Here is a 20,734-nt window from a genome sequence, read left to right on the forward strand (position 1 = left end):
GCTTTTAATCCAGAGGCACTCTCTTCTACATGATATGCGCTCTATAGTGGCTCCTTTACGGGCGGATTTGGAGGACATTGGGGCTAGAACAGACCATTTGGAGCGTAAATTTGGAGAGTTTGCAGGCTCCCACAATGACCTTATCGATGCTCATTATGCTTTAGAAGCAGAAGTTGAGGCCATTAAAAACAAGATGGCGGACTTGGAAGACCGCAGCAGACGCAATAACATCAAGCTGCGAGGTATTCCAGAGTCTGTTGTGGCTAAAGACATTCCTTCTTATGTGAAATCGCTGATAAAAAGCACTCTGCCCCACTGCAGCGACAAAGATTTAGAGATTGACCGGGCACACAGAGTTTTACGCCCCAGACACCTGGAGGAAAATGTGCCAAGGGATGTTCTGGCTAGAGTCCACTTCTACTCCATTAAGGAGCAACTGATGTCCTTTACTAGGCAAAATGGAGGACTGCCCGCTCCCTACCACAAAATATCGCTGTACGCGGATTTATCAGCTACCACGCTTAGGCTACGACGGGCTCTGCTCCCTGTTACATCTGCCTTGCAAGAAGCCAAGATACAGTACAGATGGGGGTTCCCGGTACGCCTCTTAATACATCATTTGGGGGATCTGCACATAATCAAGTCCATGGAAGAGAGCAGAAAAGTGCTGCAAAGCTGGGACATTCCAATTGATCCAACGAAGGAACATTGTCGGGCCCCTCCTGACAAGGTTCAGAAAAATTGGGATACCGCCCGCTGAGCCGGTTCACCGGGAGAAGCTAATGCTCTTATTGCCTTTCTGCTAGGTTTGAGTGACTGTCGGTACAAGTTACAACCTAAGTTTTTTTCATTTTTCAGAGAGCCTGTTGGCTCTTACGGATACACCTTACGTATTCATGCTTTTGGTTCTATGTTATTATGTTCTACCACTGTTATATGATGCTAAATCCGTGATTAGTGCCACAAATATGCCTGTACAATGCTCCACCACCTTCGTGTTATGGGTGCGGACGCTCTGGCTGGGAGGCGTCCTGCACCTCTTTTACAATTTACTATGCGACCTCTTTACTTTACGTTTTAAGTTGCTTTATTATGGTAATCTCATTTGCTAGCCTTAATGTGAATGGATTGAATAGTCCAATGCGCAGATCACACTTATGGAAAGAGGCCAAAATTCTTAAATGTGATGTCCTGGGGGCACAAGAAACCCATTTATTAGACAAAGACGCACATAGGGTACAACATGCACAGTTCCCCCATATCTTTCAATCTCACTCCAACTCTAAAACTAAAGGGGTTTTGATAGCCATCAAAAATACTTTAGCGTTCACACTGATCGACAACATTAGTGATCCTAAAGGGAGGTTTGTGATTTTGGTATGCACCCTGAATACCATACTTTCTCGCCCATTTTCCTTGGGGGACACAAGAAACCTTGGGTATAGCTCAGCTCCCTAGGAGGCGTGACACTAAGTGAAAAACTGTTAAGCCCCTCCTCCACAGCTATACCCTCAGCCTGGAGAGAGAGACTGCCAGTTTTTTGCTTAGTGTCCAAGGAGGCAAGACACTCCCTGCTCTGGGCTGTTTTCTCCTTGTTGTTTAAATTTTGTTTTATTTTCTTCTTTTTCTTCCAGACCATCAGGGACAACAGAGACTCAATAGACCTCTCTGTTTCTCCCGGGGTTGAGCTGCGCCAGTGCCGGTCACCTGCACTGCTGCCTCCCCCACAGAAGGCAAGGTGGACCAGGGCAGCCCAGCTCCCCTGCATCCCGCCAGTGTAAGGGTCACCCGCACGCCAAATCCCTCTTCCAGTGTCCTGCCACTACGGTGCCAGAAGCTGAAGGGGCGACCCTGCTGGAACGGACCGAGGGTGAAAACGGCTGATGGTGAGAGAGTGGCTTCTCCAGCCCTACCCCCCCCCCCCCCCCCCTCCCCCGGTCTCCTGCGTGCCTGACCCCCATACTGGTCTCTGCTGAACCCTTCTGTCCCTGCTGGACCTAGGCTGGTCCCTGGGGTGCCGTGGGTGGGCGGACATTTTCTGGATCATGAGGGCTGTCTTCCTATCCTGACCTCCATCGGCTGAGCTCTTCTGTTGCCCACTATAGTCATGTTAGCCTTGTTTTATTGTGGGGGATGTCATTTTGCACGTTTTCTCCCTCTCCTCCCCTCCTGGCTTCCATGGGGCTTTGTCCCACCGCTTCTGAAGGCAGCTGCAGAGACGGGTTCAGCCGCTCGGCCTCCCTTCTCCCTGCCAGGAATGCTGCACTTGCTGCGGGGCATGACGGAGGGGTTATGCTGGCGTCCCTGTCGCGCCTCCTGGGGAGCTGCCTCTGTCCTCACGGGTACCCGGTCGGGATCCCTCCCCATATCACTTGCCGGTGCGCAGGGTCAGGGGCCCGCAACTGACGGCCCACGTGCAGGACCTCGCTTCCAGCCCGCGGGGTGTGCACCCGCGGCCGGCATGGACTTGGGTGGTGCTCCAACAGACCCCGGCCGACCGTCGGTGCATTCCGGTCGGCCGGGCGCCGCAAAATTTTGACCCAGGCTTTGCGGCCTGCTGAGCCGCAATTCCGGCGCTCCTTTCCGGGCCCCCTGCCTCTTCCGGCCCGCGGGGTGGGCACCCGCGGCCGGTATGTGCATGCGCCACTCCGCTCCCTCCAGATCCCGGCCGATACTCCCGGGCACCGCTAAAATTTAGGCCCCGGCTCGCGACCTACTAGGCCGCAAAATTCTGGCCTCGATTGGAGGGGGCGGGAACTTCTCCAAGCGCAAATTCTTCCCGCCTGGAGGTTCCCCCGCCTCCAGGGGATCGCTGCGCCGCCCCCTGGCCGGATCCCTATTAACCTTCTGAGTACCGGCTGGCTCCCATCTGGAGGGGACCCTAAGATGGCTGGCCCCTTTCCTGCCTCTCAGAGAGGCTGTGCCCCTATATGGTGGCCCCCTTCCTGCCTCAGAGAGGCTGTGTTTTTAAATAATAAAAAATATATATAAAAAAGTAAAATAGCCTGGCCTCAGTAGCACTGGCCATATGCATGCCCCGTCCATGTTCCCCTTCTAGGCGGACCCTTACCCTCTCCCGGGATATGGTGCTGGCCAGGTGCAGGCCGCCTTTTCTGTAGGCAGAATTCGTCACCCTATTCAGTTACGGTGCCGGCCATGTGCATGACCCCCTTCTGTAGGCGGAATACTGCACTCTCACAGGATACGGTGCAGGCCATGTGCACGACCCCCCTTCCATAGGCGGAACGCTGCACTCTCGCTGGATTCGCTGCCGGCCATATGCATGACCTCCTTCCATAGGCGGAATGCTGCACTCTCTCAGGATTCCCTGCCGGCCATATGCATAACCTCCTTCCATAGGCGGAATGCTGCACTCTCTCAGGATTCGCTGCCGGCCATATGTATAACCTCCTTCCATAGGTGGAATGCTGCACGCTCTCAGGATTCGCTGCCGGCCATATGCATGACCTCCTTCCATAGGTGGAATGCTGCACTCGCTGGATTCGCTGCCGGCCATATGCATGACCTCCTTCCATAGGCGGAATGCTGCACTCTCTCAGGATTCCCTGCCGGCCATATGCATAACCTCCTTCCATAGGTGGAATGCTGCACTCTCTCAGGATTCGCTGCTGGCCATATGCATGACCTCCTTCCATAGGTGGAATGCTGCACTCGCTGGATTCGCTGCCGGCCATATGCATGACCTCCTTCCATAGGCGGAATGCTGCACTCTCTCAGGATTCCCTGCCGGCCATATGCATAACCTCCTTCCATAGGTGGAATGCTGCACGCTCTCAGGATTCGCTGCCGGCCATATGCATGACCTCCTTCCATAGGTGGAATGCTGCACTCTCGCTGGATTTGCTGCTGGTCATATGCATGACCTCCTTCGATAGGTGGATTGCTGCACTCTCACTGGATTCGCTGCTGGCCATGTGCATGACCCCCCTTCCATAGGCGGTGTGTTGCACTCTCACTAGATTTGCTTCCGGCCATGGGCATGCCTCCTTTCCTCAGGCGGCATACGTTCATTCTCACTGACTGTGGTTGTTCTCTCGCCAGTATGTTGCTGGCCATGTGCATGATTCTCATCCATGGCGGGGTGCTTGCACTTTCACTGGATGCAATGCTGGCCATGTGCATGACTTCCCTTTCGGGGCGGATTACTGCACTCTCGCCGGATACGTTGCTGGCCATGAACATTGCCCTCCTCATTCCATGGGCGGAATTTTGCATGCTCACGAGACTCATGGCTGTCCTTGTATATGCTGTACTGGATTCGTACATGTTCCCCTTCATTGGCGGAGTAGTTGCACTCTCACGGAATTCGGTGTTAGGTGGATTATTGCACAATCACTTAATGCTAGGATAACCCCGTGCATGTCCCCCTTTCTTCCGGGCGAAATATAGTATGTTCTACTTCTCTGAAGTTGGTACTGACCTTGGGCATCACCCCCTTTTGGGGCGGGCCTTTGCACTCTTGCCAACTGCAGTGTTTGCCAGGTATGTTCCCCTCTTTCTGGGCGGACTGCCTGCGTTCCATCGCATGCCGTACTAGTCTTGTGCATGACTCCTTTTCAGGCTGCACTTTGCACTCCCGTAGATACTGTGTGACTCTGTGTCTAGCCCCCTTCGCTGAGTGACTATTTTGCAGTGAGCGGACATTTTTGTGCGCTCTGTACGTTGTTTGGGCCGTGTATGCCTTCTCCTCCCGTAGGTGGGTTGGCCTTCTCACTGCTTCGGGGCTGCTCGTACGTATGCCTCCCTTCCTCCTGCGACATACTTGTTTCTCTTGGGATACGATGCTGGCCGCAGCCTTGCATTCTTTTCTGAAGAGATCATTCTGCTTCCACCTGACCCGGATGGGCTCTACTTGCGCTCTACTGCACCGAGCTAGGCGGTACTCGTTTTTCGGGTTTGGGGTTCCGTTGCGACTGTATCCACCACGTTTGTTGGCCCTTCCACCTGAGGAGTGTTCGTGGTTCCTAGATGCGTTTCCATTCGTCCTCCCGCGGCATTGCCTTCCTGTGCAAGCGGTCACATGGGCGATAGTGCTGTCTGCAGCGCCCCTCAAATACTACGTTGACTCTAGCGGGACTACGGTTCCCTCGCCTACTACCATTTCCTCAGTTTCGGATGCAGTGTGGTATGAGTCTTTTCTATTGGTGCCCTCTGCGCTTCAGTTCTGCTCTGCTACCAGGTTTAGGTCGCTCTTCTCAGGAAGGTCACCCAACTTCTCTTGGGTGCTCGGTTGTCCAGGTCCGGCGGACCTCTACTTTGGGTTCTTCAGGGTAATCGCCTTCTGCGAGGCGGTGAGCCGGGCGTCTCACAGTGTGACGGGTGTTCTGCATTTGAGCTGTCCTACTATGACTTCTCTGTTGCCCACTCCTCCTTTCCGTCGGAGGGTGTTATGCCAGCCTCTGTCTCAACCTTTTTTCTCGCCTGCTCTGTTTTGGCTCCCGCTCGGGGCATATCACTCCGATGTGGCGTCTGCCCCAGCCAGGCTTCAGAGGCTGTTACTTCACTGCCCTCCCCTCCGGGGTGAGCATGGTTGTTCGCTTGGATGGTTCCGGTGTTTCTTGCGGCCTCGTTCCGTCTCCCTCGTTCACACTGGCTGTGCGCCCATTTATCGGGTCTACCGCGTTCTGTCCTCCCGCTTGGGTGCAGATTGCGTTTTTTCCATTCCTGGCGATGGTTCTGCTGTAGACTTACCTTCTCGGTAACTTGGGAGAACTACCCTTCGGTCCAGATTGTCTTTAGATCTTCCACACCGGGACTATAGAACCCCTTCCTCTGGAGGCAACATCGACGTGGACTTTAGCCTGTCTTGTCCTAACATCTGTCGGATGCTGGGATGACCCTTTCGGTTCCTTCCGTCTGTCCTTTGCTCCCCCACTCCGGGTGGGTACAGGATGACGTTGCTCGGGGGCTGACGGGACCAGTTTTTTGCCGGACTCTTGTGCCTGTGTTACTGGTCTGCGCCTGATCACATTGGTTTTTTTCCCCCGCTTGCCCAGGCGTTTCTAGCGGGCGCTCTAGTATTCGATCCCGGCCTTGCTTTGTCCAGGATCTATTATCGGACTTAGAGTCCTTACCTGAGGTTCTGTGGGAAGCTGAGCTTTCCCCACTCTGCCTTTCTCTCCCCATGGTTCTGTCCTTTTCCAGTCCGGCCTGGACCTGGGACTGGGACTCTGTTCCTTGAAGGGTCAAGTATCGGCGCTGTCAATCATCTTCCAGCGTTCCTGGCCCCTCTTGGGCCTGTCAAGACATTATTCTTCCACGGAGTGGCTCATTGGTTCCTCTGTACCGTCCCCGGTACCGCCCTGGGAACTACATACTGAGCTCTCGGCGCTCCAACCTTTGGAGCCGTTACAGAAGTTCTCTATACTTCTGTCCTGTACTGTTGTTTTTCTGTAGCTATCGTGTCTCTGACGGGTGTCTGAATGGCGGCCCTTCTTGTTCCGGGCCTCCTGTCCTTCCCCGGGACAGGGCTGTTCTCCATCCCGTCCCTACTTCACCGATTGGACGTTGTTCGGGCCTTGCAGTTTTACTTGGAGATCACCGGCTCTTGTGGTTCTAGGATGTCCGCGCAACGGTTTGACGACCTCCAGGGTGGTTTTCGCCCGCTTCATCGGAATGGTTATTGCTGAGGTTACCGCGCCAAGGGCAGGGTTCCGCCTTCAGTGTCGCCGTTCATTCCACCAGAGCAGTCGGTGTCTCCTGGGGCGGAGACATTGAGCTTCGGCCGTGCAATTGTGCGAGGCGGCCACCGGTCTTCCTTGCACGCCTTACCATGTTCTACAGGGTGCATGCTCGGGCTTCGGCGGATGCTGCTTGGTCCGCCGGGTTTTGCAGGCGGCGGTTCCTTGGTGCCTTCAGGTACTTCGCCTTGGAGCTGTGGTTCCCCCCCCCCCCCCTTCTTGGACTGCTCTCGAACGTCCCAAGGTTTCCTGTGTCCCCCAAGAAAATGGGCGAGAAAACAAGATTTTTGTATAACTTACCAGTAAAATCTCATTCTCGCTCTTCCTTGGGGGACACAGCATTGTTTTTTTTTCTACACGGTTTCCGGACTTGGTTTACCCCGTGGGTAGTTGGCTTGTTGTTTCCACTTGTTGGACATTGACTTTTCTTACTACTTGGACACGCAACTGGCAGTCTCTCTCTCCAGGCTGAGGGTATAGCTGCTGGAGGAGGGGCTTAACAGTTTCCACTTAGTGTCACGCCTCCTAGGGAGCTGAGCTATACCCAAGGTTTCCTGTGTCCCCCAAGGAAGAGCGAGAAAGAGATTTTACTGGTAAGTTATACAAAAATCTCGTTTTTTACTCTAGTATCCATATACGCCCCTAATACTGGCCAAATCCGCTTCTTTACTAGATTATTGAAATTGATCAATAAGAAACGGAAAGACCAATTACTAATGTTTGGAGATTTTACTATCACTTCAGACCCTAAACTAGATACCTCTTCCTCCTCCTGTAGGAATGTTCCATCTTTAGCTGACACTTTGTGGAAGGCAGAACTATTTGATATCTGGCGAATCCAACATCCGTCAGAGATTTTTCGTTTCACTCAGGGGTACATAATGTTTATTCCCGTATTGATATGTTCCTCACTGACAGGTCAGCACTTTCAAGGACGGTGGATACGGCGATAGAGCAGATTAAATGGTCCGACCATGCTGCAATTACCATGACATTTTCAGAGGACAACAATTACTCCCCAAGATATCTTTGGAGGAGCAACCCCATTTTACTATCTTGTCCCCAGCATGGTCGGCGCATTGAATCAGACCTGAAAGAATTCTTTCGCCTAAATAAGCTAGATTCTACTAACCCCGTGGTCTTATGGAATACCCACAAAGCATACATTAGAGGGTCATTCATACAACAAGGTGCGGTGCGGAAGAGGAAATTGGAGGAGGTTACATCAAAACTGCTCGCCAAACTAAAACATTTGGAGGACAGTAATAAAACACACCCCTCACCCTCAACTGCAGATGCTCTGAAACAAGTAAGGCAGGATCTGAGGAATCACATGTTAGAGTCCTTTGAGAAAGGGCTTCCTAAAACCACAGCGCGTTATTACTCCCAAGGGAATAAGGCAGGTAAACTTACTCAATACCAACTCCCCCAAATTTAACTGACTTGATATATAAATACCTCAGCTCTCTAAACTTACCTACTTTAACAGATGTACAGCTCCAAACCCTTAATGCCCAGGTAACCACTGAGGAAGTTGAAACCGTAATAGCCTCCTTACCCCGGGATAAAGCACCAGGCCCGGATGGATTTGCTAGTCACTACTATAAATGGTTTAAACATATTCTAAGTAAATTTTTACGTGACTTTTGTCAGCCCGCCTTGTCCTCCGGAGTCTTTCCTAAAGAAAACCTACAGGCCATTATCATCACCCTACCTAAGCCGGGTAAGCCTTCTGACAGACCCCAAAATTTTTGGCCTATCTCTTTGCTGAATCAAGACATTAAAATATACGCTAAACTTTTAGCCCTTCGGTTAGCCCATCTATAATCCATACAGACCAAACCGGCTTTGTTCCATCCCGCCAGTCTTATTTTAACACTAGAAGAATGCTGGGTATTTTTCATCAGGTCAAGCAAAAGAGCTGCCCTCTGCTGGTCCTGGCTCTGGACGCCGAGAAGGCGTTCGATAGGATCATATGGTCGTTTGCCTTCTCGGTGCTTTCTACTATGGGATTTAGTGGTCCTATCATGCTTGCAATAGAGGCTCTATATAGCAACCCCACAGCCAGCGTATATGTGAATGGAGCCCTGTCTGGGGCATTTGATTTGACGAACGGTACCAGGCAGGGCTGCCCACTGTCCCCTTTAATTTTTTATTATTGCCATGGAACCATTAGCTCAAGCATTAAGGTTGAATCCCCACATTTCTGGAGTCAAAATTGGGGGTCAGGAACATATAATCTCACTATATGCAGATGACGTTCTCCTATCATTAACAAATCCGGAGACCTCCCTAGCAGCGGTCATGGGTCAGATAGAAACTTACGGTAACATCTCGTACTATTACCTTAATTTCTCCAAGACCCAAGCATTGCCAATCCACATTCCAGGGGCCTTAACATTATCTTTTCGCGAAAAATTGGATTTTGATTGGTGTACTGACAGCGTCAAATACTTGGGTACCAACATGACCCCCTCTTTGTCAAGACTATATACACTCAATTATTACTCTTTGCTACTAGCGATTGGTAGGGATCTGGAAAACTTTCACAAACATGAAACGTCATGGCTAGGCAGAATTGCAGCATTTAAGATGTTTATTCTCCCCCGTTTCCTATATTTGTACCGCACTCTCCCGATCCTGTTGCCAAATAGTTTTTTCAGTAAGGTGCAGTCTCTAATGTTTAATTATATTTGGCAGAACAAGAAACCGCGAGTAGCTAGAGGTATTAGGAGGACCCGTGGAATGGGAGGTCTTGCAGTACCGGACATGAAATTATATTATATAGCCTCTTTAGTTTCCATGCTCAGAAATTGGAAGCAGGAGAGGGTGGGGATCCCTTGGGTACAGGTCGAACAGGCACAAGCATCGCCTTTCACCTTGTCAGACCTATTGCATTTGCCCTTTTGGGACATCCCAGTCCCAGGCAACCTAAATCCAGCAATGCGGGCTTCCATAAAAGCCTGGAACCAATTTCATAGCATAGCCATTGGGGGAACCCGCCAGCACTAGCCTCATTGCCGTTTTCTATTATTAGAGCTTTACTCCCGCACACAGATTTATCTGTGGCACTCAGGCTACGTGCACAGTGGAATTGTTGTATGAGAACGGGACGCTGAAGTCTTTTCAATCTTTGAAGGAACAACTGACGCTCCCTACGTCGGAATTTTTTAAATATCCTACAAATCCGGCATCTGCTACAAGCATTACGCCCTGCAAAATTAGGTTGTAACCAATTGGGTATGATCTACCTCTCTAGCAACTCTAAAGGGCTAAAATCGCTATATGAAGCATTGCTCCAACCAGTCCAATTTGAGAAGTCTCATCCCATGCGTAAATGGGAAAGATTTTTGAATATTTCTATATCGGACACAGATTGGCTGAGAACAATCAAGGCGATCCATTCTCACCTACAATGTTCCACTCATGTAGAATCGGCTCTTAAAACAATTTTGCATTGGTACTACACACCAGAAACATTACAACATATGTTTCCTGGGGTGTCTGGTGAATGTTGGAGAGGCTGTGGTTGTAGGGGGACGCTTCTCCACATCCTTTGGCAATGCCCATTGATTACAAGCTATTGGAAAGCATGTGGAGAATTGTTGGGCCTATTACTTCCACAGAAGTTTAGGTGGACCCCGCAACTTGCCCTACTTCTAGTTGGTGCGGATGATTTCCCTGTAGAAAGTAGGAAACTGGTATGCATATTTTGTGTTTTGGCCAAATTGATGCTATTGCGGAGATGGAAATCTCAAGAAGTGCTGCAACTAGGGGATTTATTGTCTGCCATTAACACTACTCATAGCTCTGGGTAATGGTTCCTTCCAAAAGTTTATAAAACAGTGGCAATTTTGGATGACATCTCCACACTGTAAAGTGTTATAATGAGGAAATATGAATGGGATGTGTTTTTTGTTTCTCGCTATGCACATATTTGCGCTTTGGATTCCCCGATCTTTTTTACAATTATCCATTAGAAGTAACTTTGGAGGTGGTGGTCCTCTAATTACCAGTTATATTTGGCTTTTGCTCTTGGTCAGCTTCTAAGTATCTACATAAAAATGTGCACCAGTCGTGGATTGTGATCATCGCAAATTAGTGGTGTTATATCTTGACAATAGTTATGTCATTGTAATGTTATTTTGTTCTAAATAACCCAACTACCACAGATGTTATTGAAATGCATCTTTATTGTAATTATGCTTTAAATTTTGAAAATCCAATAAAAATGATTGAAACAAAAAAAAAAAAAAGAACAGCTAGTGGAACAATTTGCTATTTACAGGACTAGGTATAAAAAGAGCATATGAGAGATGCAGATTTTCTTAGAAGCAAAAATGGCAGAGGTTCACCAGTCTGCTAAAAAACTGTCTAAATATTTTGCAACATTTCAGAAAAATATTCCTTGTTGTAAAATTGCTAAGGCTTTGAACATCCCACCATCTATGTTACACAAAATATGACTACATCAAAAGATTCAGAGAATCTGGAGAAATCCATGTGCACACAAGACAGACTGAATTTGGATGCTGGTGCTTTATGGAGCCTCGGATGGCAGTGTCAAAAATGGGCATGATTCTGTACTGGAAATCACTGCACGGGCTCAGAAACACTTCCAGAAATCATAGTCTGTGAACACTGTTCACTGTGCAATACACAAATGGAAGTTTAAGCTGTATCATGCAGAGAAGAAGCCATGTGTCAACACAACCTCAAAAACACAGTCCTCTTCTCTGGGCCAAAACTCATTTAATGGACTAAGACAAGGTGTAAAACTCTTTTGTGGTCAGATAAATGAAAATTTGGAAACCACATAGTGTCTTGCGGACTCGAGAGGAGAGGAATCATCCAGCTTATTATCCATGTACAGTTCAAAAGCCTGCATCTCTCATGGTATGGGGTTGCATTAGTGCCTATGGCATGGGCTCCTTGCATATCTGGAAAGGTACTATCAATGCTGAAGAGTATATAGAGGTTTTACCACAACATATGCCCCCATCCAGACATCTCTTTCTGAGAAGACCTTGCATATTTTAGCAAGACAATGCTAAACCACATATTGCATCCATCACAACAGAAGAAGATTCTGGTTGCTGAATTTGCCTGCCTGCAGTCCAGACCTTTCACCAATAGAAAACGTTTGGCATATCATGAAGGAAAAATCTGGCAAAAAAGACCAAGGACTGTTGAGGCGCAGCAGATGTGAGTGGGAAAACATTCCTCTCCCAAAGCTCCAGCAACTGGTCTCCTCACTTCCCAGATGTTTAAAGACTATACAATGGTAGACATTGCCCTGTCCCAACTTTTTTTTTGTAGATGTGTTACTACCATCAAATAAGTAATTTTTTTCATGAAATGGTAAATTGTCTCATTTTAAATATCTGATGTGTTCTATGATCTATTGTGAATAAAATATAGGTATGAGCTCTGCAAATCATTGTTTTTTTTTTTTAATTTACATTTTACAGTATCCAAACATCTTTGGAATTGGGGTTGAATATATTTTTCTCGCACAGCGATGAATGTGCAGTCTGAGGGATTTTCTTGATGATGCAGTGATACACAGTATACTGCACAGTGTCGTGCTCTCAGCATTAAGAACAAATAAGCCTTCACATTATCAGTAGGAATCAAATTGATAATGCCGTTTGCTTTTCAGAGATACGTACAGTGACAGAAGTGGGAGCAGTTCTCCAGACACAGAAATTGCAGAGCTCAAATTACCGATGATAAATCATGACCGAAGCTAGGTAATGACAACTTGCCTTATATATTAGACTGGCTGCTGCTTACGTAAAATAATAAGACATGGGTGTGCATGTAAACAGCACATCAAACACAGGCTCTGAATGGAAGGCAGCTTTGGTGAACCAGCTCTAGAATCGGTTTCTTTTTTAGACACTTGTTTGGTTAGTAAGGCGCTGTTCACATCTGTGTTGCCAATGGCTTATAATAGGATCTGTAAGGTTCTGCTGAGTTGTCCCTCGACTGGAGACATAGTACATGCATTTCTCCGCTCAAAAATGACAGATCCTGTGACTCAGACTCCTAATGTGACTTGCAGATCTAAACAGAACCTAATAGAATAATGACAGAACAAATCAGTCCCAAACCATAAGACCATGTTCATATGCAGATGAAACTGGACAGCACATCGGCAAACAACTGGATGTGGTCCTAGATTCCACCATTGAAATTCCAAGGGTGACATTTGCAGTGAAATCCAGGGCAAATATGTGGCAGACTAAAGCGTTCTCAAATCTTCAACATGCTTTAACTTGTAGATTTTTCTATCCCTGCAGCACGGGAAAATGTGATTTTTGGACAGCCCCTGTGCATTTCCATTTTACTTTAACTAGGCATTTTCACTGTAGAATCCATACAGAAAATCTCCCAACAAGTCAGACATGTTTTCATATGACCTAATGCTTCTACTGCATGATGTTCCTTCCAAAACCCTTCTTGACCATTAAATTCTCCTGACAAAACCAGTATGAGACCACCAAGAGCCTAATATTACACATGAAAGAATATCTAAAAATCAACAGCCAAAGGTTTAGGTGTCATATATGAAAGCTTGAGTAACTTGGTAAGTACATTGTATTAAGCTGTGATCAACCAGATTGTGGCCAATCAGCTGTCCATAGGATTGTTGGTATGAATTATCTGACCATCAACATGGCAGATCATGGAAACTGTTTAAAAAAAAAACTAACCTGACAGACCACATTTTAGGAAGACAGTAGTTGGCCATTGCAAATGTTTGCCAAAATGGTCAACATGCCCACTGCATTATACTTGGCTGTTAGGGATGACTCTTTTTCACAAGCTTCTTGACTATTTCCAGTAGCAACCACCAGAATTAGGATTGCAGCTCTGGATTATAAATCAAACTGTAACACAGTATAAGATAAGGCATAGAATTACAAGGTTCCTGAAATGTGTATGTTAATTTAGTGTATGTATCAAGTCAAGTCTCCAATATGACATTCAAAGGAGGACATATCATTTAAAAGTGTTTTTGAGGCTTGGACATTATTGATCTATCCTTAGGAATAGGCCATCAATGTTTGTTTTGATGGGGGGGTTGGACCACAGAGTCCCCCTGTTGATTAGAAAGGGTCCCTTTGTTTATGCAGGTACCGTGGCTCACCCCTATGGGTAGCAGTGCCTGATACTGCTGTTGTGTCTTTTTCAAGTAAGACAGAACTGCAGTACCAGGCACAGAAATACTCCTAAATATAGGCCATTAGGAAGTCCCAGGAAACCTTTAAGAAATAGCTGTGATTACTATAGCATTTGAGTAATATATTTATAGGCTTTTATCAAATATCTAAATGATGTGCTACTAATGTCCGGTAGGTTCAGGTTCCACCTTTGGGATCTGCATGTATCTCGACATGGGGCTCCCCAATTCCCACCTTATGGCTGCTGTGAATGGAGTAGTGGTTGTGTATTTAGGTCTCTCTCTAGTCACTTCTATGCGAGTTCTGAAAATAGCCAAGCATGCTTCCTAGCTATATACTGTAGATATGCCATAAATCTCTAGATGGGAATGACCCTTTAAGGCTAGGGCTCCAGTATTTCTTTAGGTATAAAAAGTCATCCTTACACACTATAAAAATGTGACCTAGTTGGAAAACACTAAAGTTGTGGCACAGTTCTGACAATCCCACAGTTTTGGCTTGCAACCAATGTTGTGGATCCCGTCCCTGAAAAATAACAATGTGCAGCTCTTGCTTCCTAATCCATTTTTGTTATATGGTTCAGTAACCATTCTCTAATGAATACCTGCCCAGTATCCATACTGCCATTACTCAGTATAGGGAGGCAGAGTGAAACTAGCTTCCCATAGGCAATAGATTCAGTAGCTTCTATGTCACAGACACAGACTAGAAGGCCTGTTGTCCATGAGTGATATGGAATGAGTCAGGGTCTGTTCAGGGAAAACATGGTTATGCACACAAGTCCGTTTTTCATGCAAGCCCAATTCATTTCTAGTGTGTCAAGGCTGTGAAAACACAATATAGAACTGATGGATAACCTCCGGCACACCAGCTGTGGTAAAACTATGACTCCCAAGATGCCCCCTTGCTTAGATGTTCTCAGAACTCTATAGAAATGAATGGAGCATGCTGGGAGTCGTAGTTTCACCACAGCTGGAGTGCCGGAGCTTAGCCATCATTGATATAAAACGTTATGCAATTTCTCCTGAAAGCAGAGATGTGTGAAAAATGGCAGTCATGTACACAGACCCATTGAAATGAATGGGTCAGTATTCCCTCCAGATGCTATGCGTTTGGTACACGCATCACATCTAGATGGAAAACTCACTCGTGTGAAAGAGGCCTAATAGATGTTTTTCAGTGTTTGCTTGGTAAGATTAACTTATCTTTTCTGCTCTGCAGGTGACTGCTCAACAGCTTGTCCATCCAGTGTCAAAGAAAGCCCATCAAATGTATTTCTTTTCTACATCTAATACAACGTTATGGATCACTTAGTTCACTTTGTTTTCCGTGACGCCAGCAACACATGCCCATTGTGTGCTTCTACTACAACTGCTGCTGCTGTTACGAATATAAGGGTCCATTCACACGTCTGCAAAATGGGTCCGGATCTGTTTCGCAATGTTGCGGAACTGATCCGAACCCATTCATTTTCAATGAGGCCACAAAAGTAGAACATGTCCTATTCTTGTCCGCAGACACGGACAAGAAAAGGCATTTCTATTTAAAGTGCCGGCCATGTGCGGACCGCAAAATACTTGTGGATGTGTGAATGGACCCTTACTCATAGTCCTCCCTCTTATCATGCACATTCTTGCTGCACAAGACAAAACTTGTCAGTTCCTCGAGAGCACTCTTTGAAGCAATAATGAATTGAATTATTTTACATTTTAATGACGGACTTGGGTGCCATGACCACTGAGACGCTGAATAGACTGGTCACTTGCTGGAAACAAACATGAAAGCAACAAGTTTAGTGACCAGTAATGATAGCTGAGTCGGTGTCCTTAAAGGGGTTGTCCTTCAGGATAGGTCATAAATACCAGATCAGCCGGGGTTTGACACCCAGCACCCCCTGACGATTAGCTGGTTGAATGTGCACTTGGCGAGGGAATCCTTCTCTTAATTGTTTACCTGCTTGCAGGTGTAATTACAAGGAGCCATTCCATTCACTGGAATAAGGAGCCACCCCATAGAAGTGAATGGGATGGCTTCTTGTAATTACACTTGCTCACCGCTGCTATTGCGATGGTGGGCAGGTAAATAATGAAGGGAAGGCTGCACTGGCACGGCATGCGCCTCTCTTCACTAACTGATCAGCGGGGGTTCCAGGTGTCGGATCCCTGCTGATCAGATTGATGAACTATCCTGAGGATAGGTCATCAATAAAAAATAACTTTGACAACCCCTTTAAAGGAAACTGCAACCTCCAAGTGCTTGCATAGACATATAGCTGTCGTTCACCTGATTGTCTTTTGTTGATCCGAGACTCCGTTTCCGAGTACTTTTTCTTAATGTGCAAATTAGGTCTTTAGTGCAACGAGGATGTCACCGTTGCTCTTGTTACACCCAAGCTTCACTCATTTCTGGCCACTACCTGGCTCTATTAATCAAAACTGAGAGGGAGGGGTTGGACACAGAAAGGAGAGGAGCTTTGGTGCAACAAGGGCAATGGTGACACCTTAATTGCACTAAAAACCTAATTCCATATTAAGAAAGTATTATAAGGCCTCATGCACACAACCGTTCTGTTTTTTGCAAACCGCGGATCCGCAAAAAACGAAAGCCGCCCGTGTGCCTTCCGCAATTTGCGGAATGGGCGGCCTATTGAAGAAATGCCTATTCCGCAAAACGGACAAGAATAGGACATGTTGTTGTTTTTTGTTTTTTTTTTTGCGGGGCCACGGAACGGAGCAACGGATGCGGACAGCACACTGAGTGCTGTCCGCATCTTTTGCGGCCTCGTTAAAGTTAATGGGTCCGCACCCGAGCCGCAAAAACTACGGCTCGGATGTGGACCCGAACAACGCTCGTGTTCATGAGGCTTAACTCTGGAACACAGCCTCAGATCAAAAAAAGAACAGAGTTTGGGTGAACCACAGCTATGTGTCTATGCAAACAGTTGGATAGGGACGTTGCTGGTGACAGATTCTCTTTAACGAGGACCTTTCATGTTGTTTTTTTTGTTTAGATGAATACCTTTCCTAGTGGATGATGCTGCCACCCTGCCTGTTTTTTTCAAATATCACTCGTATGCCCCCCCCCCCCCTGCAGTTTTCCCGCTCAATATGTTAATACTGAGCATCGGTACAGGGAGGAGGAGACACCAGGGTTTCTCAATGGGTGTCGCCTTCTCCCTGGCTGTGCCGTGGTCCAATGACAGCGTGACAGCCAGGGAGAAGGTGAGCTTTTTTCTCTCCCTGGCTGTGACGCTCTCCGCTGTGATTAGACTACGGCACAGCCACGGAGAAGGAGACACCCATTGAGAAACCCTGGCGTCTCCTCCTCCCTGTACCGATGCTCAGGATTAACATACTGAGCAGGAAAACTGCAGGGCGGCACAGCGGGGCATACGAGCGATATTTGAAAAAAACAGGCAGGGTGGCAGTAGTACCCCGGAAGAAAAGGTATTTAATTAAACTAAAAAAAACATGAAACTTCCTCTTTAAGATCTTGTTCCATGAGATCTCCAACGTTCTACAAGATGCCAGCTTAAGAAATGACAAACTTGAGAATAATGGGAGGTTCTCAGGAGATTGTATATATACTTGTCTAGCCTAGCAGAACTGCCTTTTGTATGCACTGTAATACGTCTCTAATAAAGCTGCTTTCTGATGGGTCTTGTTTTATATTTGATATCTTTTTTTAATATTTCAGAATTAGTTCCATTTGAAAACTGATCTGGCATAGTTTATTGAGCAAGGTGCTAATGAGAACAGAGGCTCTGTTTTGCTATGTCTACATTTCTGTTTGTATGGAAAGAAGTTTCTGCAACAGTCCTATCTAAATGGAGTTTGTAAAAATTCATACACATGCCACAGAAGCAACCCCACTCATGTTCACACAAGAAATTTTTGCTAATGAAAATCTATCCAGTACATATATCCCAAAGCTGCACATCACTACAAGTGTACAATAAAAGTCCATGGCATTTTAGAAAACTGTGAAAATTACAGTATAGAGCATGCCCTGTCCATTGTGGATGACCTTCAGAAATCCCGAAGACTGCATCCATTGTACTGATACTGGCGAAGTCCCATGCACACTGTTGTGGAAATTTCAGGAGCATGTGAACTGTTGTATGGATGAATTCATACATACCATATTATTTAATTAAAGGGATTCCATTTAAAGTTCTATAGTGCTGAGCAAGCTTAAAGCAGCACTTGCCTCACAAATCCACCTCTGCTCCCACGTTCCCTGTAATTTTCTGGCCGTAGCAGTCACATGTTAGTGTTGTAACACCATTGTTAGACTAGAAAGCAGAGGGAGACAGGGACTGGGTATCATTGGTATAGGATTGGCATAGAATCCTTGACGCGAGTAGGTTTATTTTTTTATTTTTACGTATGCGTGGCACCCAAGGTACTGCAGAACAAATCCCTTAAATGCAGGCTTAACATGCTACAGTGTGCTATAGTCAACACAAAAAAATCCCACCTACACCTTTAGTACTGCAGAGCATTTATTCACAGAAGCAGTTCTAGGAGCATGTCCATTCCACTACCAGTGTATATGAACTTGAGGTCTTCTGAAACCTTAAGCCAAGTATGTTCTAGATGTTCTGTTTTTGCCACTTCTGTAATAAAAAAAAGCCCATATTTGCCATAAATGCCCATCTCTAGGACCCACGTTTCTCTAGACCAGACCCCATCTTGTATGATATACAGTGGCCAGAGGTCGTAGTAAGTACAGAAACAACCAAGCTTGGCATGCTGTGTGGTTTCCATTAATAGAAGTGAGTGGGAGTTACGGAAACAACGTAGATCAGCTAGCTTGGCTCGTTCGTATTCCTGGCCTTCTCTAGCCGCTCAGTGACAGGACAGGGTTGTGAGACCCCTGTTCTAGATAAAGGAGTGACTTGCAGGGGTAGGGCCTGCATCAGACATTTATGGTATATCCTGTGGATAAGTACATAATGTTGCTGGAAACACAAGTGTCCAGTATACAATCAGGAACATATGAAAAAAATGCCTTTAGGTGCATTTAATTTACTTTTCACTGTTACATTAAAAAGGGAAACATCTTTCAGGACCAAAAGTGCATTAGTGCTCCCATATGAGTTACAGAAATTAGAGGATGGTTTAGAGTAGTGTAGGTTTACTTTACAGATATGTTCGAACAAATGGCTGTCATGTGCTTCTTTTCTGCTTCCAAGCTTAGCTTGCCTTCTGCAGCCTCATCTCCTCAAATGTTGAAATAAAAGATCACCGAGTGCCAGATTTGTTGGGTGAAAATTTCTCTGTGTGAAAATCAGTTTCACTTATTTATTTCAATGGGGTTATTTTGGAGGATGTGGATATCTGCAAGCCCCATTCAGATGAAATAGACAGCTGCAGAAATGTCTACAACTAGTCTCCTAAGTGACAATATACAGTACAGCCCCATATAGCGGAGTTCAGAAACCACACCAAAGTGCAACAGCCTGCTGGATTTGCTTGACGGAGATGTGAACGAGGCCTTAAGAGTTGGCCAGTTCTAATAAAGACTGGTAACAGGCACTGTTGTATAATGGTGTATGTAAACACTTTGAGGGACATTTATCAAGACTGGTGTATTTATAGAAACATAGAATGTGTCGGCAGATAAGAACCATTTGGCCCATCTAGTCTGCCCAATATACTGAATACTATGAATAGCCCTTGGCCCTATCTTATATGAAGGATGGCCTTATGCCTATCCCATGCATGCTTAAACTCCTTCACTGTATTTGCAGCTACCACTTCTGCAGGAAGGCTATTCCATGCATCTACTACTCTCTCAGCAAAGTAATACTTCCTGATATTACTTTTAAACCTTTGCCCCTCTAATTTAAAACTATGTCCTCTTGTAGCAGTTTTTCTTTTAAATATTCTCTCCTCTTTTACCTTGTTGATTCCCTTTATGTATTTAAAAGTTTCTATCATATCCCCTCTGTCTCGTCTTTCTTCCAAGCTATACATGTTAAGGTCCTTTAATCTTTCCTGGTAAGTTTTATCCTGCAATCCATGTACCATTTAGTAGCTCTTCTCTGAACTCTCTCCAAAGTATCAATATCCTTCTGGAGATATGGTCTCCAGTACTGCGCACAATATTCCAAATGAGGTCTCACTAGTGCTCTGTAGAGCGGCATGAGCACCTCCCGCTTTCTACTGGTAATGCCTCTCCCTATACACCCAAGCATTCTGCTAGCATTTCCTGCTGCTCTATGACATTGTCTGCCTACCTTTTAAGTCTTCTGAAATAATGACCCCCTAAATCCCTTTCCTCAGATACTGAGGTTAGGACCGTATCACTAATTGTATATTCTGCTCTTGGGTTTTTACGCCCCAGGTGCATTATCTTGCTCTTATCAACATAAAATTTTAGTTGCCAGATTTTTTACCATTCCTCTATTTTTCCTAAATCCTTTTCCATTTGGTGTATCCCTCCAGGAACATCAACCCTGTTACAAATCTTTGTGTCATCCGCAAAAAGACACACCTTACCATCGAGGCCTTCTGCAATTTCGCTGATAAAGATATTAAACAATACGGGTCCCAGAACAGATCCCTGAGGTACCCCGCTGGTAACAAGACCTTGGTCTGAATATACTCCATTGACTACAACCCTCTGTTGCCTGTCCCTCAGCCACTGCCTAATCCATTCAACAATATGGGAGTCCAAGCCCAATGACTGCAATTTATTGATAAGCCTTCTATGTGGGACAGTATCAAAAGCCTTACTAAAGTCCAGATAAGCAATGTCTACTGCACCTCCTCCATCTATTATTTTAGTCACCCAATCAAAAAAATCTATAAGATTAGTTTGACATGATCTCCCTGA

At 46.2% G+C, this 20,734-nt stretch overlaps 1 protein-coding gene across 2 annotated transcripts in view; it reads left to right on the forward strand.

The window, feature by feature from the left end:
* The window catches only part of CTPS1 (CTP synthase 1), a 70,619-nt gene extending 55,312 nt beyond the window's left edge, over positions 1 to 15,307 (forward strand). For both annotated transcript variants that reach the window (XM_040424303.1, XM_040424304.1), the window contains exons 18-19: positions 12,364 to 12,454; positions 15,113 to 15,307. In XM_040424303.1, coding sequence (XP_040280237.1) covers positions 12,364 to 12,454 — 91 coding nt within the window. In that variant the 3' untranslated portion in view covers positions 15,113 to 15,307. The remainder of the gene's footprint in view (positions 1 to 12,363; positions 12,455 to 15,112) is intronic.
* The last annotated feature ends 5,427 nt before the right edge of the window (positions 15,308 to 20,734 follow it).

Source organism: Bufo bufo, chromosome 3 (assembly GCF_905171765.1).
Source record: "Bufo bufo chromosome 3, aBufBuf1.1, whole genome shotgun sequence".
Lineage (NCBI taxonomy): Eukaryota > Metazoa > Chordata > Amphibia > Anura > Bufonidae > Bufo > Bufo bufo.